Source organism: Podarcis liolepis (genome assembly GCF_965112155.1).
Source record: "Podarcis liolepis genome assembly, chromosome: 3".
NCBI classification, from domain to species: Eukaryota; Metazoa; Chordata; class Lepidosauria; order Squamata; family Lacertidae; genus Podarcis; species Podarcis liolepis.
In genome coordinates this window covers 18,800,797-18,827,197 of record NC_139557.1, presented here as the reverse complement: position 1 = coordinate 18,827,197, position 26,401 = coordinate 18,800,797, and the positions used below count along the sequence as shown (strand labels likewise).

The following is a 26,401-nucleotide window of genomic DNA, read 5'->3' as shown; positions in this document are numbered from 1 at the left end:
TGTTTTGTACATTACAGATTGAGGGAAGTAGACAAATGTTGACATGACAAGGCACATCCTTAACCTGTTTATTTCTGATGTGACCTCCCAGGTAACATGAAATGGGAGATTTCCAAGAAAAGGAAAGCAAAACAGTTTAGTATAGGGTCTGCTTTTGTGAGTGCTCTACGTACATACTCAAATGCCTCCCCCCCCCCATGTGTATTTCTGTCTATAATCAAATTCCTTATCTTTGAAATCCAAGTAAGGTGTTGACTAGTTTGATCCATCTGCTGTGTACAGTCATACCTCGGGTTAAAGTAGCTTCGGGTTAAATCTTTCCAGGTTGCGTCCCACGGCGCCCCGGAAGTAACAGAATGGGTTACTTCCAGGTTTCCCCGCTCACGCATGCACAGACACTCAAAATGATGTCACGCGCATGTGCAGAAGCGGCGAATCGTGTCCCGTGCAGACGCTCCGGAACGGATCCCGTTCGCATCCGGAGGTACCACTGTACTGCCTTCCCAGCTTTGTCGATGCAAAATCTAATCACCATGAATTATGTTTTTTGGAGGAAAATTGTTCTTGTGTATGCAGGTGTGTTATTAAAACTGCTCAGTCTCACTTCTCTTTAATGAAAGGATTGCTGATTGGGGAATGAAGAGCGTGGTTTCTTTATTTTTCATGTTTTTGATATCTCTGTAACTTCTGTTCTGTTGCCTTAGCAGTTGAAGGGATTCAGCAGGCCACATTTGTCCCATGATGGTTGTAACTGTCTTGTGTTATTGACAGAAGGCTATGCTATAGTAACATTGCATATTAAAAATGGGAGAGCAGGCGTCAATTCATATGCTTGTTTATCAGATGGGTCATATAGTGTGAAATCTGTGTGAAACGTCCTGTAACCAATAAGACATTTTAAAAAATTCAGGGTGAGCACTGAGTCGCTCAGAATGCTTCTTTGGCTGCCTTTAATAAGCTGATGCTCTGAATTATGGTTGTTGATCGCACAAAAACCTGAAGACCTGACTGGACACCAGGGGGCGCTGGAATCAGGGCTTGTGTTTGTACCCTTTCTCTGTCCCCTGTTTAACCCTTTGCATGTTGAACACACCACACCAATAAAACTCGAGCAATTAATTCTACCATATACCTGATCTTACAGGGAGAAGGAAATTCATTGCAAGCACTTCAAACTGAATCAATTAATAGGATTGGAGGAGACGGAGACGGTGTCTTTGTATATTAGTCAACCAAATGTAGCTTATTTATTTCACATGTCTACTTAATTTTGTACACGTGTGTGCAAAATATGAGCAAACAATAGCAGAAAAATGCTTAGAGTCATTTAAGAAAAATTGTTTAGGATCAAATGGTGTTTCTTTTATTAAAATAGCTTGATTCATCCTTAAGCTTCCCTGGGAGCTTTTCGTGCTGAAAAATGCGATATAGACGCTTTGAATAAATAAGTTATTTTTCGGTTCCAAGGAGCACGCCTTGTCTTCACTTCTCTTAGCTTTAATTCTTTGTGGTCAGCATGACTTTTTCTGTACAAAATTTGAATTGTGCTATCCAAGTACAATTCTCCTTAAACAATGCCTCTGGCTATCACTACCTAGTTACACAGAGCTCCCGGAATTTGAACATAATTGTTTTCAGTATTCAATCCCCCCCACCTCACATAATCTCTTTTCTCACTTTGTTGGTCATCTTCCCCAATTCTCCACCCCGCCCCAAGACACACTTTATCTAATTTCCTCTTCTTATCCTTGCTCTTCTTTGCTGATTTACTATGCTTAGTCATCTGTGTCATGGTTCCCAGCCCTCCTGTCTTCACCTTAAGAAGTTCTGCATGCTTGCTTGTCCTCCCACCAGCATGCTACGGCTCTTTGTCCCTCAACAATAGTAGCAATATAACTATGACAACAATGCCAACAAGCTGGAATATAAAGCGGGGATTTAAAGCTTTAAAGCCTTCCTCCCCTTCTTCTCCAAACTTTTGTCCTGCTGCTCCCCAGTCGAAATTCATCCTTCCCACAAATATGTTCTGTGCTTACATAGGGCTTTATTGTCGTTAGGTCAACGGTTTAATGCCCGGCCGAGGCTTCTGACATTCTTCTCTGCCAAACTTTCAGATCTCTGAAAAGGCGGCTACCTCTCAAAACGAATAAGCACAATTGTATCTTTTTTTCCTTCTCCCGAAACCCAAGGGCAAATTCAAACGACGCTTCTGGCATGTTGGTTACCATGCCCATTGAACTGGCTGAAGTTTCGTTAAAGCGGCTTATGCTTCGCCACCGTCCCAAAATGCCAGTTGCCAACATCCTTTCAGTCTTTTGCAAAAGTGGGTTGGTTAAGGATATGGTGCCCCATGCTCTGAGCTTGTGGCTAAGCTTAATAGATGACTTTTTCAGTACCAATTCTGTTGCCCCATAAACACAACAGCCTGGCAGAATTGCTCTGCAAATTGATCCCAGTAGTTATTTTATTTTATCATTGATTTCCCCTTTGTAGCTTACTTTAAGTGTTTAGAATGTTTCTGGAAAATCCCATAACTTCTAAAAAGTCACCAAGGCTATAGTTTTAAAATTGCATTATTCAGCTGTGAAGAAAATATCCTGTCCTGACTATTCAAAACTTACTTACGCTTTGTTTTCCTCACCACTAGATGTCACTGCAGATGCAGGAATATGCTTCCTTTGCATGAAGGGCTCTTTGGATATATCAAAGGGAAATGGTTTGGAATAATCTGGCTTCATGTTCTATCTAGATAGCAGTTTGAAGAATTGCAAAACATTGTTATAGGTGTAGGTTGTAGCAAGATAATGTAATTCTGACTGAAGGACTTGTGAACGGCTGTTCTTTGCTGCGATGTGCAATCATTTGCACAAACAGATAAAATATTAATTAGTTTTCCTTGTGACTTATTCCAAATACCATTGGTAGGTTTTGCAACAGCAGTGCTCATAACAGAAGGCCCATTTCTCCGTCTGAAACTGCTTTATATGTATTGGTAGGAAATTTCCCATTGGCAGAAATGAGACCTTCCCTCCCAATGCAAATAGCTGCTTTTGAAGAGCAATTTTTGCCCTGGGATAGAAAGGGTTCAGCTCCTCCTCTGCTATGACCTCAGTAATTATCAGCCCCCTCCCGAACTGAGTTTTCTAAAGTGCATGTTAAGTGCAAAGTCATCTCTATCGTCACATCAAGATTTTAAGCTGAAAATTTGTTCACTGTTTTAACTGAACTCTGTTGGTATATTTTTCAGTTTTTGTTACTCTGTTCTAGCCTGTTTAGAGCTATTTCTTTGTACTGAAGTGTAATTTGATAAATGCACTTTTACTGTTTTAATGTGTTTTAACTCCTGTTCTGGTTACATGGGAGTTAAGTGAAATTACTCTTCCAGTTGAGCCTATTACCTGCTTCCTCAGGGTGTCTCTACCCCCGCAGAGAAGGTAGTACATTTCTGAGGAATGCAGTTTGGTTACATAAAACATAATCCTCATTTGGAAGGGGGGGGGGAATTATGCCCAGGATCCTAAGCCCCCACGAGTTGGGCAAAAGATTCCTGCATTGCAGGGGATTGGACTAGATTGCCCTTGTGGCCTCTTCCAACTCTAGACTTTTATGATTCTATGAGTGGATCTTTACTCATAGAATATTGACCTTGTAAGAAAGGAAGGGGGCAGTTTTGCTGCTGTGCCTCCCAATTCTGCTCCATAATGTTGGAGCATCCTACAAAAAACATTGGAGGGGGTGACGGGGGCTGCAAGGGAGGGAGGTGAAAATTTCTTCCCCCCACCTGCAATCATGGGAGCCTTTATGGATCTGAATCCGTAAACGAACAGAAGGGCAATTTAAGATTCAAGCCTATATGCTTTGGTATAGAATTCTGTGAGCAATTCAGAAGCAAGTGCATAATAATAATTTCTATTTATACCCCGCCCTCCCCAGCCAAGGCTGGGCTCAGGGTGGCTAACAAGCAATAATAAAAAGTTGAATGAATACAACTTAAAACCAAGATTAAAATACAACATTAAAATATTGAAACATTAAAATATTAAAATGCAGCCTCATCACACTGAGGTACATACAGTGTTACCTTGGTAACAACCATAATCCGTTCTGGAGGTCCGGTTGTAAACCAAAACAGGTTGTAACCCAAGGCACGCTTTCGCCAATGGGACCTCCAAAAAAAGGGGGGGTTGTAATCCCCCCCCAAAGGGACACGTACTTCCAGGTTTGAAGTGGTTGTAATCCAAAACGATTGTAATCCAAAACAGTTGCAAACTAAGGTATCACTGTATGCCCAGGTGGGAATGTGAGTGGATCTAAACACAGGAAAAAAACTCCACTATAAATAATCCAGAAATTAGCTCATTTTAACAAAAGAAAAAAATCCCAATGAGAAATCTTGTTTTAAACAATTCTGACTCTCTGGCGTCAACTAGTGTTGCATGTTTCAAATGCATTCAGTGTGCAGTTTCTTTACTAATGTAGCTGAGTCCTGTAACTCTGTGTGAGTGCAGCTTTGTGTGACCTTTGGCTGCCATGAACTAGTCAAGGGACTGGGTATCTTGCTGTCCTCTCTGCATATTCATTGGAATTATATGAGCAACATAGGTTCTGCATGCAGTTTTCAGAAGATCACTGTTCAGTCCTACCAGTTTCAATGCTATGTTGGAAGAGTGAGCTTTATATTGCTCACATGTCACTCAGCATTGACTTTTTGAGGAAGAAAGATAACAAAACATCCAGGATCTCATAACTGCCCCCCACCCAGCTTAAGCCCATCTGAATTTGCTAGTCTTCCCTTCCCACTCCTATGTGAATGGATGCGGGTGGTGCTGTGGCCTGAACCACTGAGGCTCTTGGACTTGCCAATCAGAAGGAGGTCAACAGTTCGAATCCGAGCAATGGGGTGAGCTCCCAGAAGCTCTGTCCTAGCTTCTGCCAACCTAGCAGTTCCAAAGCACACCAGTGCAAGTAGATAAATAGGTACCGCTGCGGCGGGAAGGTCAATGGCGTTTCCGTGCGCTCTGCTTTCTGTCTTGATGTCCCATTGCTCCAGAAGCGGTTTAGTCATGCTGGTCGCATGACCTGGAAAGCTGTCTGTAGACAAATGTCAGCTCCCTTAGCCTGAAAAGTGAGATGAGCACCGCACCTCATAGTCACCTTTGACTGGACTTAACCGTCCAAGGGTCCTTTACCTTTACCTACATCTTCTGTGACTTAGACAAGTGTGCTGTTTATCAAGTTCATGTGCTTTTTTGTTGTTGTTTAGTCGTTTAGTCATGTCTGACTCTTCGTGACCCCGTGGACCAGAGCACGCCAGGCACTCCTGTCTTCCACTGCCATCTTAGTCAAACTCATGTTCGTAGCTTCAAGAACACTGTCCAACCATCTCATCCTCTGTTGTCCCCATCTCCTTGTGCCTTCAGTCTTTATCCCCCTGAAAATCAAACCCTCTTTGAAAGGCTATCAGTCAGTTTTAAAGATTCTTTAGTCCTTTTCAACAATCTGCCTTTTAACCAATATATTGATGATGTATATTTCCTTAAATTCTGTCACCACCAAAATCCAAAAAGTGTATTGGGTATTGAAGTAACAATCTTTTAGAGAAATGTGCAAATGTTTTATTCTCTCTCTCTTTTTGCAGGGACTTGATTTTTAGCAATGCGGACATTAATTATGCTAGTTTTTGTGATTGTGGCAATAACAATTTCTTTTTATGTGTTAACAGACATCAATATTTGTATAGCTACGTTAGCAAACAGTTCTTGGGAGAGGCGAGTAATAAATAATGGAAAAAGTAAACTGAATTCATAAGATCTATAATGGGCCTGTAATTCCCTCTCCTCCACCACCCTAAAAGAATTCTATCATTAATTGCACATCATTATAACTTAACTGTGCCAGTAGCTGCTCATTTGGACAGAGTTGCATGCTACATCTGCCTTTTTTTAATTGACATTTATTTTGGAGGCCTATTGATGTCTGTGTGGGCTGTTTTGGCACCACCTGTATTTTCACAGTAAGCTGCTCTCAACAGTGCTGTGTTTGTGTAATGTGGTCATCATCTCTCTCTTCCCTCTGCTCGCTTTTTCAAAACTCACTGTGTGTTCTTTAATGCTCTCTCTCCCCATACCTCCGATTGATGGGGATAGTATGACCTAACATAAGGAGAGAGAGAGAGATCTTACTAGGAAATTTCAGGTTAGCAGTGTGTGTGTGTGTGTTGTGTATGCTTTTTGTGTGTGCTTTTTAACACAGGTTCTTTTAAATCACTATATTTTTATGAATAGTCTTTGATCTTTTAAAAACAGATGGCCGCCAGTAGTCAGTGGAGGAGACTTCACTTATCTGGAAGAAGCGACAATCTAGTTTCTAGAAGTTCGTCTGGAATGCCTGCCACACAATTAGACTCTAGGAATATTTTTTATATACAGTGGAACCTTGGTTCTCGAACTTAATCCATTCTGGAAGTCTGTTTGACTCCCGAAACTGTTCGAAAACCAAGGCGTGGCTTCCGATTGGCTGCAGGAGCTTCCTGCACTCAAGCGGAAGCAGTGTCAGACATTCAGCTTCTGAAAAACGTCCGGAAACCGGAACACATATTTCCAGGTTTCAGCGTTCAAGAGCCAATTTGTTCGTCAACTAAGCCATTCGAGAACCAAGGTACCACTGTACATTTTTTTACTCTTTGGGTAGAGGAATAAGTGAATGTCAAAAACAAAGACAGCTCGATTCTGTTCCTAGAGGGATTTGTGGATATTGGGAGAGATTCAGCAAGCATCTATTTGCATAAGGAGATTTTAAAAATCTCTCCTCCCACTGTAGCTCCCCTCATCCCAATAAAATAAAATAAAGCTTAAGAAGATTGGTCGCCACATTGGAGCAGATTTTAGGGGGGGGGGTGGAGAGTTGGAGGGAAGGGAGAAGAGAAACCAATGTTGCACACACATATCCATTTTATGAGTAGGTGGAAATTGTTGAATGTCACCCATGGCTTGTAACTTTAAGTATATGCTGCACTGAGGTTTATGAGCAGGGCGTCAGTTACAGAGTTTGTACAGCATTACAGTGCACCCAAAAAACTTGCATAACAATTTTTTTAAAAAACTGGCACTGCATTAGCAAGGCCCACGGAATAAGTTTCTCCTTCCTTAATGGGCATCTTATCACTTCGGTATGAATATCAAATATGTCAGAATAACTTTCTCACAACAGGTTTTGGCATTACTTTTCTTGTCACTCATACCCAGATGCTATTTAATTTTTCTCAAAAAAATTCAGTATTTTGACTTAACGGAGCCTGATGGAAGGCATTGAGAATCAAGCCAATTCTCACTTATTAGACAAGCTTTCAGTAATCATCTATATAGACTTAAGAGTCTCCTGAGCAGAATGCTGTCCATGGGAATGTGATGTTCATGTCTGTAATACTCATTCCGTACCACCTGTAAAAGCAAGAAGGCTTTTATAATTGGGTTTGGATTTTTGATATCCTAGTTTTACATGATTGGGAATACTGGCTGAGTTGCAGTAGTCCTGGCTCCTGGAATGGCAAATTGGGGCAGTCTTAAATGGACAGTCAGGATAGGACCACTTTGACTGGGGCAATTGCTGGTGGATCATCGCAATGCCCAAATGTGCAACATGAAAGCAAAGGCCGCAACACACATACTTTTTAGGTATGCACTTAACACAGGCATCCCCAAACTCGGCCCTCCAAATGTTTTGGGACTACAACTCCCATCATCCCTAGCTAACAGGACCAGTGGTCTGGGATGATTGGATTGTAGTCCCAAAACATCTGGAGAGCTGAGTTTGGGGATGCCTGGCTTAACATATCTTAAGTATATGTACAGTACTCAGAAATTTAAAGTAAGATTCAAAGGATAATATCTATATGATGCAAACATCAAGAAGCCATGGTGAGATGTGGTTCCTTGTTGAGTATATAGTGAAGGGCGAGATGTGGGTGGCTCTGCAGTCTAAACCACCAAGGCTCTTCAGCTTGCCGATCAGAAGGTTGGCAGTTCGAATCCACACAACGGAGTGAGCTTTCATTGCTCTGTCCCAGCTCCTGCCAACCTGCCAACCTAGCAGTTCAAAAGGATGCCAGTGCAAGTAGATAAATAGGTACCACTGTGGCAGGAAGGTAAACAGTGTTTCCACACGCTCTGGTTTCCGTCACGGTGTTCTGTGGCACCAGAAGCAGTTTGTCATGCTTGGATTTAACTGTCCCGGGGTTTTGTTCTTGCATTATGTGCTATGTGCAGCTTCCCGTTATAAGGTAAAAGGTAATTGTGAATACAGTGGTGCCCATAATGCTCAGCTTTGAGGTTATTTTGAAACTTATTTGTATTGCATCAGTAACAGAGCACATAAAATTGGGTGGCTTAAGAAACAGTTATGGAGTTCATAGCAGGATTTGTGTGCTTGTAGAAGTACGAAAGATATCAAAATCCATAGCTATCTGACCAGCCAATTACCTATGACATTTGAGAGAGCAAGAGCACCAATTAGTTTATGGTATGGGCACACAAAATCAAACTGATAGGTTTTTAAAGGCCATTTCATCTGTCTTCGTGGAAACACTTGATCTTTTTACTTGAAACCAGCACGAGTACACCTTTTGAGTTTGCTGTGTTCTGACCTTTCGATGGCTGTTTTGTATTAGGTTTCCAAAGAGGATGGACCATATAGCTCAGTGGTAGAGCATTTCTGTTGCATGCACAGGGTTCATGCTTCAAGCCCCAGCATCTCCAGTTTGGGCTTTGAGAGACTACAGTGGATGCTTGGGTTGCGAATGTGATCCGTGCAAGATGCACATTCGCAACCTGCAGCGTTCGCAACCCATAGCTGTGTGTCTGCGCACGTGCGGGTTGCAATTCAGCACTTCTGCATATGTGCAAAGCGTGATTTATTGCTTTTGTGCAATAACCCAGTACTTCCAGGTTTCGGCGGTACGTAACCCGAAAAAATGCAACCTGAAGCATCTGTAACCCGAGGTATGACTGTTCTGTCTGAAACCCTGCAAAGCTATTGCTTGTCCGTGTAAACGGCACTAAGCTAGATGTGCCAGTGGACCGACTTGGTATAAGGCAGCTTTCGACATATCTAACTCACAACTTAAGTGTGGGGCCATTGAGATCAGCTCTGATGAAAATGAACCTTTATTTCTTGGAGAATGTTAGGTGGTAATGGCTTCATCAGTTACCTCAACAGGTAGTATAATTTCTGATCCCTGGGCAGTGAATTGTATCGAGGGGTGGCTTCATCCATGGAAGATGGAGCAAGCTTGTGGGGGGGGGGTTTTCCCCCAGTTTCACAGGAGATGATCCAAAATAACGGATCTAAATGGCAAGGAAGCAGATTCTGACTCAACAGGAAGAACTTTTTGACAGGAGGAACCCTTTGACAGTGGAATGGACTCATGCGAGAAGTGGCGGACTCTCCTTCCTTGGAAGTTTTAAAGCAGAGGTTGGATGGCCATTTGTCATGAATGGCTTCAGGGGAGATTCCTGCACTGCAGGGGGTTGGACTAGATGACCCCTGGGGTCCCTTCCGATTCCATGACTGGTGGCGCTGTGGGTTAAACCACAGAGCCTAGGACTTGCTGATCAGAAGGTTGGCGGTTCGAATCCCCATGATGGGATGAGCTCCCGTCGTTCGGTCCCTGCTCCTGCCAACCTAGCAGTTCAAAAGCACATCAAAGTGCAAGTACATAAATAGGTACCGCTCTGGCAGGAAGGTAAACGCCGTTTCCATGCACTGCTCTGGTTCGCCAGAAGTGGCTTAGTCATGCTGGCCACATGACCCGGAAGCTGTACACCGGCTCCCTCGGCCAATAAAGCGAGATGAGCGCCACAACCCCAGAGTCGGCCACGACTGGACCTAATGGTCAGGGGTCCCTTTACCTTTAATGTCAGTGGAAGGAACTTCAGCTCATATGAGGCACCTGATCTTTACCACTGATTTTTTTACCTGATGTAAACATGTGTTGTTTGCGGAAACAACTCTCAGTAATGCTCAAATGAGAGGTCAAAGATGTTGCTTTTCCAGTTTCTTTCATTGGGCTGAAATGTAGGTGCTCTGTGCATATCAGAACTTCAAGCATTAAGGGATTTATTTTGACATGGAGACAATTCAGTGAAATAGCTTTTGTTTTGAAGGCTGTTTGGTGACTCCCATTTCTTTTTCTTTCCCAGCTCTCAGATACTGTTTTTGTCATATAGCCAGTGCACGCAAACATGTTCATGCATAGTGAAGATATACACAGAAGTATAAATACTCCTAGCCATGTTTTAGTGTATCCTACATTCAGTATTTATTGAGAGCGGGGCTATGTACCCTTTCATGGGAGTAAGTTCCACTGAATTCAATTCAAGGAAAGACTTCCTTCTGAATTGATGTTGAATAGGCGTGTTCTATCCAACCCACTTGAAATCAGTTGAATTTAGCTATGTACTTGACAGTAGTCCCAACATTTCTCTTCCATGCCTGATTTAACATTGCAATGCCTATCATAATGAAGATATCAATATCTCACAGTATGTCAGCACGTTTTCCTGAGGCTGTTATATAGGACAGAAGACTAATTTAGTTCTGCTGTGTTCAATTATACTTCTCTCATTTTTATTTTGTGTTAATGTTATAAATTTTATCTACTTGTTTTGCTTGGAACCAATAGAATCTTCTGTTACATTACAAGAGAACTGAATAATGACTGGTAATGATAGTAAGCATACTTAAATCATTTGCAAAGAACATTTATATGTGCTCAGCTGGTTTCTCTTTGTAACCTGATCACTTCTTAATCAATTGGTATTAGCTGCAAATTACCAGGTAGCCATAAACCAAACAAGCTAAATTATAGACAACAGTAATGTTTTATAGCTTAAAAGAAACTGCTTTTGCAGCATGGATTGCAATTGCTTTCGGCTAAATCAGATTAGCATGACAATCTAGCCTGCTTTAACTTCTTAACAACTAAACAAATCAGGTATGAATCCTGCAGGAGACATTGATTTCCAGTTCTCTTTTTTCCAACTCAAGCAGATTAGTACTATTAAAAAATCTGCCTCTGTGAATTTTGGCTGGTTCTTCCATTTTGGCATTTTCTCCAGTTACTGCATTCATGGGAGGTTATGTTAGTTGGCTGTTGTTCATCAGCAGAAGGTTGCGTGTTGGGGTGGGTGGGTTGGTCTTAAAATGGAAAAAAACACCCACCTATTTTCTGTGTAATTATTTCACTGGCACTATCACATGGGTTTTGCACAACTTTGTTGGCCTTTCTTGAGTCACCATTGAATAATGCAAATTGCAGCAGTGCCTTGGTCATATCTAGACTGGGCTGTTGTAAGGTATTATTTATGGGAGTGCCCTGAAAGAGCATTCAGATGCTTTTTAAAAGCCTTTTCCTTTTTTTGTTTTCATCTACTGTAGCAGATGAAATGATGTTGCCAGAGTTGTATCTGGGGCCCATTATAGGGCATAAAAACTGGGCTGTTTCATCGGTTAGCCTCTTTTAAAAGTAGCACCTACCACTTTAAAGGAGGCGATTTACTGTGTGATCTGAATCTCCCCTCTCTTGGCAGAGGGAGGACATGCAAATCCCTTCTCTTAAAGTAGGAATTGATTGATTGATTGATTGATTGACTGATTGATTGATTGATTGATTCTGTTTCTATGCCACTTTTTATTCAAATGAATCCCAAAGCGGCTTACAAACAAAAGATAAAAATAACATAACGGAACAGCATAAATTGTATAGAATACTTAACAAATCATCAGTAAAACAATCACAAATCACAAATAAAACAATTGCTATCTATGTAAAACTATTAACAAAACAACTAAAAAATAAGCCAAACATCACAGTTACACCAAAAATCATATTACAATCATACCTTGGTTTTCAAACAGCTTAGTTCTCAAACGTTTTGGCTCCCGGATGCTGCAAACCCAGAAGTGACTGTTCCAGTTTGCGAACTATTTTTGGAAGCCAAATGTCTGACGGGATTTCCGTAGCTTCTGATTGGCTGCAGGAGCTTCCTGCAGCCAATCAGAAGCTGCGCTTTGGTTTCTGAACGTTTAGGAAGCTGAACAGACTTCTGGAATGGATTCCGTTTGACTTCCAAGGTACGACTGTATAGGATTCACAAAGTACTACGGCATTCATATCTAGAAATCAATATTAATAACTTTAACAAAATAGCAACAAGACAAACAAACAAAGTCCTGTTGAATGTTCTTCCTTCCGCCATCACTCAGAAAGTTTCATTCTGTTCTGTGCATCAAAATACACCTGCGCATAATGCTCCTGGCAGCAACTCCCTTATGAAGGATCCTTTCAATGGAGGTGGTCAGAACAAAGACTCAGCTCAAATTGAGACTCAAAAGGGGATAATCCACAGTTCACTGTGCAGTGCAGTCTCAGGGCTTCTCTCTGAAGAAACATTTGCAAAGAAAGTGAGATGGTTTGGTGTAAGAACTGCAGCAAGTTCTCGGGGGCTTTTTGCAACCTCTTTGGCAAGAACTGTGTTCCCATTCTGAAATGGGAGCTTGTGTACTGAAAATTGAACCTGGCGCAGGACTACTGCACATCTGCTTACATTAATCTTCCAGCCAAGGAAATAATGCCCTACAGTTCTCAGGGCAGGTTTCAACCTCCTAAACTTTTCACTATACGCAGGAATTGTCCAAGGAGAACTTAACACTTGCAAATCTTTCTGCCTATGCTGTTGCCTACCTAGGTTAAATACCTTCTGATACCAAAGCCTTTGAATCTCAAATTAGTGTTTGTGCAATGAGTAATCAGTCCCAAGAAGTCTTAAGTTGTTGGAGGTTTAACAGTAGCAATGGCTGAAGTTGTGTTTTTTTTGCCATTTGGTTTATATAAAAGAGGGTTATTCTGCTAATTTCTTGTTAATGTGCTGCAGTTTCCAAAGGCTTTTTCTCTTACTGTTTGTGCGGTATTATTCTAGATCTTGATTTTTGTAAGCTGTGTTGTGGGTATTTTATAACAGAGAAGTGGTATAAAATAAATACTTAATACTTAATAATACTTAATACTTAATAATAAATAATACTTAATAATGCACCAGGATCATAGGATAGATAATTCTTTTTGTCCTTAAACAGGTAAGTGTCAAAAGCTGCAATACATTTTTTATTCATCTGTTTGCTTATTTAAAAATAACTGGGCTGTTTCTTTTCCAATAAAGAAACAGTCACATTCAATAGTAAGATCTTGTGTTGTGTAGCCTATCATCTTTCCTTTTTTTTCTGTGATGGTGATTTCACTCACTTTTTTCTCTTTAACTATTATGACAGTAGAATTCACATACAAAAATAAATCCAGTAAGTAGCTTTTTTCTGTTTATTTTTGCAGGAGCAAACTTTGGCGCTGAGGAAAGAAGGAATTGGTGTTGTGCTAGATTCTGAGCTGCCTCACCTAATAGGCATTGATGATGATCTTCTCAGTACTGGCATCATCTTGTATCACCTGAAGGTAGCTCAATATTTATTTGCCTTCCTGTTCCTAAATGGGCAATTTTAATGATAGTGTTAATTTGTTGTCTAAATAAGCTAAGCATCCATTACATCCCTGCAATAATGTGACATCAGCTGTTAGGTACTCTAATTTGTTTAGTATAAAAGTATCAGTCAGTACTGCCTGTATCTGTCCCAAGAGTCAATGACAGATGAATGGCACCCTAGTGGAGCATATTGGTTCATTCATTTTGCTGTGGCCGTGAATTGATGCTGCTTGGAAACTTTCAGGATGCTCTTTCTTGCCTGTTAAGGAGGAACAGTAATGAAAACAATATTTCCTTGATAAAAGCTCTTTAATCCATTAGCAGTTTTAGCTATTGTTGTTCTACGTATGTGGAATCATTTTATTTTTGCTCCATAGTAAATAAGTTTTACTCTTCTCTATAGGAGGGACAAACACACGTTGGCAGAGAAGATGCTGCATCAGAACAGGATATTGGTAAATGAAATAAGAGGGGGCGGGGAGAACCCTGTCTGAGTTATCTTCCTAAAACATGGGGGCGGGGGGGAATATTCCTCACGCTGCAGATATATCTGAAGAAGTGTGCATGCACACAAAAACTCATACCAATAACTAATTTAGTTGGTCTCTAAGGTGCTGGGACCGCGGGTGGCACTGTGGGTTAAACCTCAGTTCCTAGGACTTGCTGATCGAAAGGTCGGCGGTTCGAATCCCCGCACGATGGGGTGAGCTCCCGTCATTCGGTCCCAGCTCCTGCCCACCTAGCAGTTCGAAAGCACCCCTAAGTGCAAGTAGATAAATAGGGACTGCTTTCTAGTGGGAAGGTAAACGGCGTTTCCGTGTGCGGCGCTGGTGCTGGCTTGCCAGGTGCAGCTTCGTCACGCTGGCCACGTGACCCGGAAGTGTCCTCGGACAGCGCCGGCTCCCGGCCTCTTGAGCGAGATGAGTGCGCAACCCTAGAGTCGGTCACGACTGGCCCTGACGGGCAGGGGTACCTTTACCTTTACTAAGGTGCTACTGGAAGGAATTTTTAAATTTTATTTTATTTTATTTATTTTGTTTTGACTATGGCAGACCAACCTACCTGCAGATACATAGTTCTCTTAACATATAGTTCTCTTAACAGTAAATGAAGCGGGCCTCAGTTTCCACTAATTATGAATTAGTTTTATGTGTGAAGTGTTCTGTTTAAGTTACCAGGACATACATGTAATATTTGTCCAACTTGAATCTACTTTTATACAGGGATTTCATAGTGAGACCACTTAACTTTACAGTGGTGCCTCGCAAGACGAAAATAATCCGTTCCGCGAGTCTCTTCGTCTAGCGGTTTTTTTGTCTTACAAAGCAACCCTATTAGCGCCTTAGCGGATTAGCGCTATTAGCGGTTTAGCGGATTAGCGGCTATTAAAGGCTTAGCGGTTTAGCAGCTAAAAGGCTATTAGCGGCTTAGCGGATTAGAAAAGGGGGGGGAAGCGGGAAAAAATCGGAACACTCGCAAGACGTTTTCGTCTTGCGAAGCAAGCCCATAGGCAAATTCGTCTTGTGAAGCAGCTCAAAAACGGAAAACCCTTTCATCTAGCGGGTTTCCGTCTTGCAAGCCATTTGTCTTGCGGGGCACCACTGTATTTGCTCCCTTTACACTATTTTTTATAAGTTGCATTAGATGCTCCTGCAGCAGAAACTAAGGATGTATTTTTATCTAATTTCTCCCTTCTCCCAGCAGCCCCCAGAGCCCCCCATGTCTGTTCTGAAGGCTTGGGGGACCCTCCAGAGCATTGTGGGAGATAATACAGAGGCTGCACAGGCAAGGGGATTGGCAAAATAACTTTTTGCCTACAGGAGCATCCGGTTAACAGTGTGAGAGTCTCTGCTGCATCAGGGTCCTGCCTCTTAAGAAAAAGGAGCCCTTTTGGCTGCAGCAGGAAATTCCTGGATACAACATATTTCTCTCTCTCTTGTTTGTAAACACACACACAATGCAAGAAGATGCTTAAAAATCAGGAATCTCTTTTTCCAGTGAATAGAATGAGAGTCAATAGATTTGTAAATTGTGTATCATAAGTATCTGGCTTATCTTCTTGTTTACTAATAGAAGAAAAATGTTTGCATTTCATAGTCCTTCATGGCCTCGATTTGGAAAGTGAGCACTGCATCTTTGAACATTTCAATGGAACAGTTAATTTAATACCACTGAGTGGAGCACAATGTTCTGTAAATGGAATTCAGATCACAGAGGCCATACAACTCAACCAAGGTATCTATACATTTCTTCTTTGCAATGAAAATCCATTGTATTTTGAGATCTAATTTCCCTGCTGTTCTTTTTCTATATATCAATTTCTGTTAAATATCAAACTTCTGTTTTCGTTGTGCAAATGATACAGTGATTAGAAGTACAACATACAGTATGTTTATTTAGTATGTGTGCTCCATATGCACCATGGCATAACTGGATGCCTTCGTCTGCCCTAACTGCAATAAAACATGTCTCTCACGTATTGGTCTCTACAACCATAGCCAGAGCTCTAACTCTTCAACGTTTGACTTCACCCCCAAAAGTGCACTCCTCCATTGCCTCCAAGTCAGAGGATGCCAACAATCTCTATTTAGACACCCACCAAACCCCAACCCCACCCCACCCCACCCCCACATCCATACGTTCTAGATATTTTAGGGATCGTCAGACTGGCTTGTAATCTCCATGCAGTTCAGGTGTGGCCATTCCAGAAAAAGAGGAAAATGATTGGTGGCCTGGATTGAGTTTGGGGGTGACTGTTTAATTGGACTCAGTGTTCGCACTAAAGCTGTGACTGCAATGATGCTCAGCTGTTCAATTTCATTTTCCACCACTCCCTTGAAAGAAGGGGATTACACTTCATTTTTCGCTGCCGTTCTCTCAGTACAACAGCTTCATGTAGTTGTTGAGTATTATTAAGATGAAGGGAAGAGATGGGAGCTTGCTAGACTAGTATTTTTGAGTGTCGCGAACAATGACCAGGCAGTTGCTCTGGGGATTGCAAGACCTTTCATCAGTTTCTCCACTAAACTGGTTTTAAGGTGGATATACCCAAGTGGCCTGCAGTGCTTGAGTATTGACACCTAACTGAACGCCATATTATTTTTAACATTTCCCCCCTTGTGTTTCTTCCCCAAGGTTATTGAAGGACACCCCTGATCCTTTCTATCCTGTTTGCTGTGTTTCTTTATGAGTGCTGCTAACTAGCCTATCCACTTTTGTATATATGAAATTGGGAAGGCCGAAAGAATTCTCCCCAGCCTCCTTCATATCTTCATAGGCTTACATTTGAGAACCTGTGTTTTGGAAGAAAACTTTAGAGTCTGGATTAACCAAGACAACCAACTTAAATGCAGATAGACGGCAGCAACATGTACACCAAATCACAGTTCACAAGCTGGAAAGTCTTCATGCTAGCTTTCATTATGCATGTTTTAGCACTGTTTCTTAAATAGTGTTTAATCTTACAGTCTGGAGTCACAGCACCTTTAAATACCTGCTTCAGATATTTCTGATTAGCTCCTTTTGCACTTAACAATCTACTTTCCTTTTAGAATTGCCATGCATCGAAAATGTGTTAAACTCTTTGGGAGAGTTGTGGGGACTATGCCTTGTAATTAGCTACCGCGCCTTTCTCAAAATTAATTGAGATGGCATTAATGTGTCTTTTAAATTTAGCATAGGCAAATGCAATAAAAGTGGAAATGGTTTTCAGTCAGTAAAATGTAGCCAAAACTAGGAGGGGCCAGGAATAAATCCAAATGCTGCCCCTTAAAAAAATAAAATTAAGCTCCTAGAGTTTAATAAACCTGGGATTACCTTGTTCTCCATCCTGAAAGCAGATATCTTGCATGGTGTTACATGTGAAATCTTGTAGAGTAAAAACCAAAGGGCGTGTAGTAGCAAGTTGTCTTCTTGGGAACGGTATTCCGTATTATGTGTTTGGAGGGTCACATATTTTTGCAGAAAAAGTAGCATTTGATGATGAATGTGAAGAAGGCTCATGGGCAGAGAAAAGCAAAATTGCATAAAAATGATAGCAGGTGCTTCTTTTTATTTTTATATTTCTACATGAATTTCAATAAGGACAAATGTAAGGTTCTGTCCCTAGACAGAAAGAACCAGATGCACAAATATAAGATGGGGGACACCTGGCTTACTAGCAGACCATATGAAAAGGATCTTGGGGTCTTGGTGGACCACAAGTTTAACATGAGTCAACAGTGTGATGCAGCAGCAAAAAAAAGCTAATGCTATTTTAGGCTTCATTAACAGAAGTACAATGTCCAGGTCAAGGGAAGTGATAGTACCACTGTATTCCGCCTTGGTCAGACCACACCTGGAATACTGTGTCCAGTTCTGGGCACTACAATTTAAGAAGGATATTGACAATCTGGAGCATGTGCAGAGGAGGGCAACCAAGATGATCAAGGGCAGGGGGCAGCAAACGTTTTCAGCAAGGGGCTGGTCCACTGTCCCTCAGACCTTGTGGGGGGCCGGACTGTATTTTTTTTTGGGGGGGTGAACGAATTCCTATGCCCCACAAATAACCCAGAGATGCATTTTAAATAAAAGGACACATTCTACTCATGTAAAAACACACTGATGCCCAGACAGTCCGCGGGCCGGATTTAGTAGGCGATTGGGCCGGATCCGGCCCCCAGGTCTTAGTTTGCCTACCCATGATCGTCCAATGCAGACAGAAGACATTTAATTTACTGGCGTGATATAGGCATGCTGATTTCTCTTCACTCTTCCTTCCTGCATAACCCCTTTTTAATCTTAAAGATGGTGAGCATAATATGTTCACTGAAATTGGCATCATTCAAAATTAACCCTAAAAAGCCATTTGAAATCAAGCGAAGAAATCCCGGTTGAGCTTTGGAAATGCTGGGTGGTTCAGATGTAACACCAGAATTTGGACTGGTGATACGCAAACAAGCTTCAACTATCTCTCCTTCTCTGTTTGATTCTTGGATTTCCTCTCCTAATTCTCTTTGCTTGCCAGCACATCCGAACCGTCCCAATTTGTCCAAAGAGGAGGATTGCAAGCTACAGTATGAACTGGACTTGTAACCCTGGTTAGCAACTGAAATATGGCTTGCACAAATCATTGTTTCCCTGGTTCAGATAGAGATGCAAACTTTGCGTGGAATTCAGTGTTGTGCTGTTACAAGTGTTCCATCAGCGTGGGCATTGCAGTTTTGTTTTTTGGGCATTGATATACCACTCAAATCAACCACATCCTCTGAGTGCTTTACAAGCTCTGAATAGTTAAGCAGACTCGGAAATGTTGTGCAGTCAGCACCAGGGCCATCTCTTTTCTCAAGATGTTAATTCTTTTTTTAGAAATCTACTTTCTTCTATGTATAAGCAAATGTTGCGGCCACATTCTATTCCTGCAAAGTCATAAGGGCTTCAGTTGCACAGTCTGCAGCCTGAGACTCCCTATATGCTTGGGGAAGCATGTGTGTGAATCTTTATAGGGCTGGAATATAAATGTGCCATTTAGAGCTGCTTTTTTGCCATTATTTCAAAACAGCTGAGCGAGTGTGCTTAAATCACTCTCTGAGCTTCTCAAAGGAAAATAGTAAATTTAACTTTCAGGGTGGCAAAAAGGATGAGAAACGCTTTGTGAAGTAACAAGCATATGAAAGAGTTAAGAGAGAAAACTATTTTACAGTGTTAGCTGGCAGAATTGTAACCAGCTGGGACCCTTGACTATAGTTTCATAAAAATATCCCAATTGAAAGGAAGGCCAGCCTGGTGCAGAGCATAAATTACGGTGATAGTATTGAAATAGCTTTGCTGCATAAAGTTTTATGAACAGTAAATCTTCTTTAAGATTAGACTGCGATAAAGTGCAGCAGGCAATGTTACCATAATTTTGAATTGAAAGAAAACACTGGATTCTGCCTTTCCAAGAGGCGGTTTGGCATAGGTTGCAAAGTATACTTGTCATACAATCTCTATTACGTTTTAATTTCCATAGTGAATTGGGCATATTATTTTAAAAAAGGGGGTCCTTGGATGGAAATATGCGAAGAAAATTGTTCTGAGCCATGTTGCATTGAGATTATGTTTGTTTTTTTGGCGTTTGCTTTCATCCATAAACTGTAGTGTTCTTTTTAAAATGCAATTCTGCTCTAGTTAGTGGAAATTGCTGGAAATGTTGAAGTGGCCGAAATATAAATGGATTGATAGAATTAACCAAAGATGCTGCACTCAGTGTGTTTAACTGGCAATGAGGATTCAAGATTGAGTATTTTTGACATAATGCAGGAAGTCTTCCAAACCAACTCACAAACGGTATTTGCCTCTTCGTCTTTAAAAACACAAAGCATGCCTCCTTTTTATCACCTCTTTTTGCCCTTCTGAATTATTGAAATAGTTTTTCCAGAGCACATGGTATTTTATGATATTTACAGAATGTGATCTAGTTTGTAGCTGGAACCTCTAGAGCTCTCTTTTATCTCTCCAAGTCAAGAAAACTGTTTGAGCTGTTCCAAGAATAATTAAGGCATAACATGGAAAGATGACTCGATAGCATCTGCTTTTGTTTGGAGCAAACAGATCAAACTGAAGGGTAATGATTGGGGCTGCACTTTTGACACCAGAGAGAGTGAAATCAAAGAAGCTGAAATCCCATGTTTCCGTTTTCTTGTGATCCCTGGGATTGTCCTCATTTTTAGAATGTCTCCCCATCTGTGTTTTCAAACTGAGAAGCGGACCGTGCTGATTTGACTGGCTCTGGAAGTAGTTGTTCAGAAACAAGCTAGTGCATTTTGTTTTGTGCATTAGGAAAACCTCAGAACTTAGAACTGATGGTGTCAGACTGCACAAATTGCTGTGAGTCTCTAATCTGGAGCCAGGAAATTCATAAGGGACCGCGTTGTTGACTACAGCTTTCAACAACTGTGACCATTGGTCATGCTGGCTGCGGCTGATGATAGCTGGAGTCCAGCTACACCATAAAGGCTGCAGGTTCCCCATTCTGGCAATCATACCATGCTACCTTTTGCAGTTGACTACTGGGTCAAGTCTGTCTGGGTACGAAAAGCAGCATGGAGCCAGCTGAGATGGGTCCAAGTGTTGGAGCCTCCACTACGACCGAGCTACTCCTCCACCTTCGTTCTCTCCTCCGACGATAATTAACGGCCTGAGCCTTTGATAAGCCTCCAGGCACGTTCCCCATTCAGCAGAGTTTCAAAGCAGCAGAAGTGATGAGATTTGTGAGCTACATCACAAAGAGTTTTATTGCTAGCTACGCAGACAGAAAAGAAATCATCCTCTCTCTGTGAAAGACAGAGAGCAACTGAAAAAAACAAAGGGACGGGAAACAGTAACATCACATCCGTCTCCTGTCTTCCGTGAGACTTCCAACAGTCTGGAATGTCTCTGGAATATAAACAGAGTCTTGTGACTCAAAACACTGCACAGGGCAACACACAGAAATCTACACACTGCTTTCTGAACCTTGTGTGTGGGGCTTACATAGGCCTGCATGCCATTCTTCACACTCACATTTCTGTCTTTGCTAAATACAGTGGAACCTTGGTTCTCAAACGGCTTAGTTGACGAACAAGTTGGCTCCCGAATGCTGAAAACCCAGATGTGTTCCGGTTTTCGAACGTTTTCGGAAGCCGAACATCCAATGCGGGTCTTAGCTATTGTTTCTGGGGCTCCTGCGCTAATTGGGAGCCGCTCCTTGGTTTTCGAACGTTTCGGGAGTCGAATGCAGTTCTGAAACGGATTAAGTTCAAGAACCAAGGTTCCACTGTACTATGAAAGTGTGTGTGTTTCATTTTATTGGAAATAATGGCAAACTTACAGGAAAAGGGTAAGAATGTATATGACTGTGGTAACTGAAACACTTTTTTATTCCACTTTGATCCCTTCAAAAGGCCTTGAGGGCACGTATAAGAATAGTATTGAGAGATAATGTTTGCTGCCAATAAGTTGCTTTGACGTGTTCATAAATGGGTAGGCAAGACCCTTCTGTTCTTTATTAAATTCATTTTAAAGCAGTAGTGAAGGAGAACATAAGCTTAAGTATATTAAATTTGAAACATTGGCAGTTCTCTGCACCTAATTTTTTTGGCTCAGTTTTGCTTTCTACTTGATGGAGCAAACTAATTGGCCTAGTTTACAATTCCTGGTAAGCAAAACTATGGCTTACAGAGATTGCTCAAATGTGCTGCCTTCGCATGTCATCTGAACACAGGCTTGTTTGAAATGTTTAGTGTTAGATGTGAATACGGTCTCTCTCTCTCTCTCTGTGTGTGTGTGTGTGTGTGTGTGTGTGTGTGTGTGTATTCAGAATCTGTACTCCCTCAAAAAAGCTCCCTTAATGTGTTATGTAGTCAATTGGATTATGTTTCTTTCTGGCCAGGTGCTGTAATATTACTTGGGAGAACAAATATGTTTCGTTTCAATCATCCGAAGGAAGCAGCCAAATTGAGAGAGAAAAGAAAGGTGAGTTGGGCTATTTCTTCCTATGTACCTTATTGATGCCTTTTTTGCATTAGACAGGCACGTTGCCCTAAATTGTATTACGAGATTAATGCATATTTTGTCTGGGGAAATGTGAACAGTTTTAAGGAAAATGTACTTTGATATTAGTAGTAAGTAATTATTTGATCTTCTGCTGTCTTATTAGAGTGGACTGCTTTCTTCCTTCAGTTTGTCCATGTCAGATCTTTCAAAATCTTGTGAAAACCTCTCCGCAGTTATGCTGTATAATCCAGGGTGAGTATGTTCCAAATATCAATTCCTTGTGATATCAAGTCCATGTGTGTGTTTGTGTGCGTGTGCGTAATGTCAGCCTTTGAAAAGAGCACTTTTCCTAACTAAGCTGGTGCATGTGAAAGCTTGGTGTTTATCAAGCTACTTGTTAAGTAATGTTGCTTGGCATATTTGGTCTTCATTATGTAGAAGTAGACACATAACTATTCACATTCTTCTCTATTGAGTCAACTTGTGTCCCTCTTCTTGAATAACAGTGGTTTTCGAACATCTCGGAAGCTGAATGATTCGGTTTTCAAACGCAGAAAACCCAGAAGTAATTGCTTCCATTTTAGAACACACCTTGGAAGTCAATCGGCCTCTACTGCGTATTTTCCAATTTTTCCAATTGAACTTGCAGCCAGCCCTTTGCGCCTTGGTTTTCGAACGTTTCGGAAGGCGAACGGTCTTCCAGAACGGATTACGTTCGAGAACCGAGGTACCACTGTATTTGTGTGAGATGGTGGTCATAATGCAGCCGAGGAAAAGTCCAGTTTTGCTTTTTGTCCTTTCCCAAGGTTCTTAGTCCTTGACTTCTATAAATCTCTGCGCTCATTATATTCTTGCCTTCTTTGGGACTTTTCATAATGGAAACAGTTGAACTTCCCACAACAGTTTTGCGGTGCTGAACACATGTTTGCAGCATATGCCATCAAAGCTGCTTTTGGGTATTGGAAGGAAGCATCTACTAAAATAATAATGCACCAGATATGTTAAATATGATCATGCATTTGGCATTAACATGTAGCTTGGTTCACAGAAGAATGCTTCTAGGAAACCCACAAAGGAAGCAGTCCCCAGCAATTGGCATTAAGACCTCTTCTCTCTTTTGCTGTAATGGCTGATAGCCGTTGATAAACCTGGCTTCCATGAATTTGTCTAATATTCCTTTAAACAATTACAATACAGTGGTGCCTCGCAAGACGAAATTAATTCGTTCCGCGAATTTTTTCGTGTAGCGAATTTTTCGTCTTGTGAAGCACAGTTTCCCATAGGAATGCATTGAAAATCAATTGATGCATTCCTATGGTCAAAAAAAGTCCAAACAAAGCCAAATTTGGTACAACAAAAGTTTATTAAGTGCTCTTTAAAGTCACACATACTGTAAAGAGCATTTCAAAATTCAAACCCAGATTTTTTTAAAAAAAACAGCAGAGTGGCCCAATGGTCACAGAAAATCATAAAAATGCAGGAAAAAAAACACAAGCTTCCAGATTCTTGCAAACCCCTTCCCAACACCAAGTCCTTGAATTCCAAACACCCCAACCCAAAATCCAACCCCCCCAAAAAAAGTTTTAAAAGCTTAACTTACCAAATGGCTGCAAAAGAAGTTTTGGGAAAGCTTCAAAAATCACCAAAGTCTTTAAAAACCTCAAAAAAGGCTGCTATGTACACTGCGTTCTATGAGTTGCTCCTCGAAGTCAAGTCGCAACTGTATTAACGGTGTTAAGAAAAAGGAAACAAACTTGCAAGACGTTTTCGTCTTGCGAAGCAAGCCCATAGGGAAATTCGTCTTGCGAAGCAGCTCAAAAATGGAAAACCCTTTCGTCCAGCGAGTTTTCCGTCTTGCGAGGCATTTGTCTTGCGGGGCACCACTGTATAGCATTTGCAGGTGGGTGGGGGTTGTCCAAGCACTTCTTTAAAGCACACAAATTGGAGCCTTAAAACTTTTCCTATCTGATTTTCACTGTATAGTGGTACCTTTGTTTTCAAACTTAATCCGTTCCGAAAGCCTGTTCCAAAACCAAAGCGTTCCAAAACCATGGCGTGCTTTCCCATAGAAGGTAATGCAAAACGGATTAATCCCTTCCAGACTCTTAAAAACAACCCCTAAAACAGCAATTTAACATGATTTTTACTATCTAATGAGACCATTGATCCATAAAATGAAAGCAATAATCAATGTACTTTACTATAAAATAAATAAGACAGTATTGTAGATGATTAAAATTAAAATTAAATAAAAATTCTTACCTACACTGAGGATAGTCATTTTTGGGATGGGGGCTTTTACCCATTTCTACAGTCACACAATCCATCAATCAGTAGCTGAACTGGGTTGCACACAGTCACAAAAACAAATTAACTGAAAAAGCCTCAAAAACAAAAATGCAGAATAAATAGCAAAAACAAAAGCACCAAACTTAATCCATTCCGGAAGTTCATTTGCCTTCCGAAATGTTTGAAAACCAAGGCGCAGCTTTCTGATTGGTGCAGGTGCCCCAGAAACAATAGCTGTCAGCTGCACCAGACGTTTGGCTTCCGGAAAAACATTTGAAAACCAAAACACTTACTTCCGGGTTTTCGCCGTTTGGGAACCAAGGCATTTGAGTATCAAGGCACCACTGTAGTCATTTTATTCTTCTGCTTCTGAGCCTGTATGCAGCATTGGTTTTGACGTGCACTGACTTCGGAGCGACACAAGCCTAAAGTGAAATCCCAGTGTAAGCCAAGTATTTAGGGCAAAACTGACCGGATATATTAGCTGTCTACTTTGGTTATCCCTGCAAAGAATATAGAGTATCTCAAAACAGCAAACAGCCATGCTTGAGACAAGAGAGGGCATTCTCCCTTTTAAATTACTGATGGCTGATTTCATAGCAATGCCGTACATGTTAGCTTCAACACTGTAACTGTGGTTCCATGAATACTATACAGGGAGTGATTTTTAAATGTCTGAAAAGGCCCAAAGTATCTTGGAGTAATACTGTAGCTGTTTAAGTGTGGACAACGGGCCATATTAAAGGTTTGAGAGATTACCCCCCCTCCAAAAAAAGAATAGTAAGTGATTCCAGGAGGGGATAGACAGCAGAAATATTTGTGATAGCGTAAGTTTATGTTACAGACTATTTTTTGCTGCTTTTCTCTTTAATCTTATACCTATACATTCTTTTCTTTACTGATGACTTTATTTCTCTCTACCTCCTCTGGCAGCCTTTTCCCTATTAAAGGACCAATCTGTCTAAGGTAGAGACACTAAATTTCATTATATTGATTGCTATACCTGCATGTCCCTAACTTGTGGAAGCCATGCTAATCGTTCAACTGTCTTACTTAATGTGGCTGTGTTTTGGTTATAAATTATATGCAATATAAAACTCACAAGTTATTGAGTATGTTAAATTATACAGTATATCAAATTATATAAAGTGTCAGTTCTAACCATTCGTCATAATTTCTATTTTAAAATTTAATGTTGCTTTTCCTTTTCCTTTGAAAAAAAAACACAGATTAGAATTTGAGAGACAGCAACGAGAAGAACTCGAAAAATTAGAAAGTAAAAGGTAACTGATATGGATGTTTGACTGTAAAGACGCATGTTGATAATTGGTAGAAAGAAGAGGAATTATATTATTTCTTTTACTGGAATATTTTATTCACACATTAAATCTTAGGGAAATGGGGAAGAAAATTTCATTTGTTAGCTCTCAGGCTTTGCAGAGTTTTCCATTAGACAAGTCTAACATGGAAGGACAAACAAGGAAGTCCATAAAATTACCTTAGTTTTTTTGTACTGTACATGTTATCAATCAAATATGATTTTTTAAAGTATGTGTTTATGCCGTAAACTTCATTATACTTCTTCACATTCTATGCACACCTCTTTATAGTGTTAATAATGATTTTTAATGAATAACTTGTTTTAAAAACCACATAGAAGAATCTCAGAAAATTAGAATATTAAATGAAATCAGCAAAACAAGGACTGCAAATAGAGCAATATTGGACCTCTGGACTTAATGAAGCACAGTGGACCAACACCAGCTGATGACGTGGCTCCCCAAATCTCTTTTCTGAGAGAGCAGCTTTTGCATCTCATTTGGAAACCAAGGATCCAGAGTCTGGAGGACGAATGGGGAGGCACACAGTGCCAGATGCTTGAAGTCCAGTGTGAAGTTTCCTCAGTCTGTGTTGATTTGGGGAGCCATGTCATCAGCTGGTGTTGGTCCACTGTGCTTCATTAAGTGCAGGGTCAATGCAGCCGTCTACCAGGAGATTTTGGAGCGTTTCATGCTTCTTTCCGCAGACGAGCTTTATGGGGATGCTGACTTCATTTTTCAGCATTTTCCAGCAGGACTTTGGCACCTACC

General features: G+C 41.0%; 1 protein-coding gene across 5 annotated transcripts in view; it reads left to right on the top strand.

The window, feature by feature from the left end:
• Nucleotides 1–26,401, top strand: part of LOC310703264 (kinesin-like protein KIF16B) — a 97,692-nt gene that overhangs the window by 25,856 nt on the left and 45,435 nt on the right. For 3 of the 5 annotated variants that reach the window (XM_083495429.1, XM_083495431.1, XM_083495433.1), the window contains 7 exons: nt 13,382–13,501; nt 13,933–13,984; nt 15,627–15,764; nt 21,919–22,001; nt 22,186–22,274; nt 25,245–25,277; nt 25,541–25,594. In XM_083495429.1, coding sequence (XP_083351555.1) covers nt 13,382–13,501; nt 13,933–13,984; nt 15,627–15,764; nt 21,919–22,001; nt 22,186–22,274; nt 25,245–25,277; nt 25,541–25,594 — 569 coding nt within the window. The remainder of the gene's footprint in view (nt 1–13,381; nt 13,502–13,932; nt 13,985–15,626; nt 15,765–21,918; nt 22,002–22,185; nt 22,275–25,244; nt 25,278–25,540; nt 25,595–26,401) is intronic. The other 2 variants (XM_083495430.1, XM_083495432.1) reach the window with 1 other exon arrangement.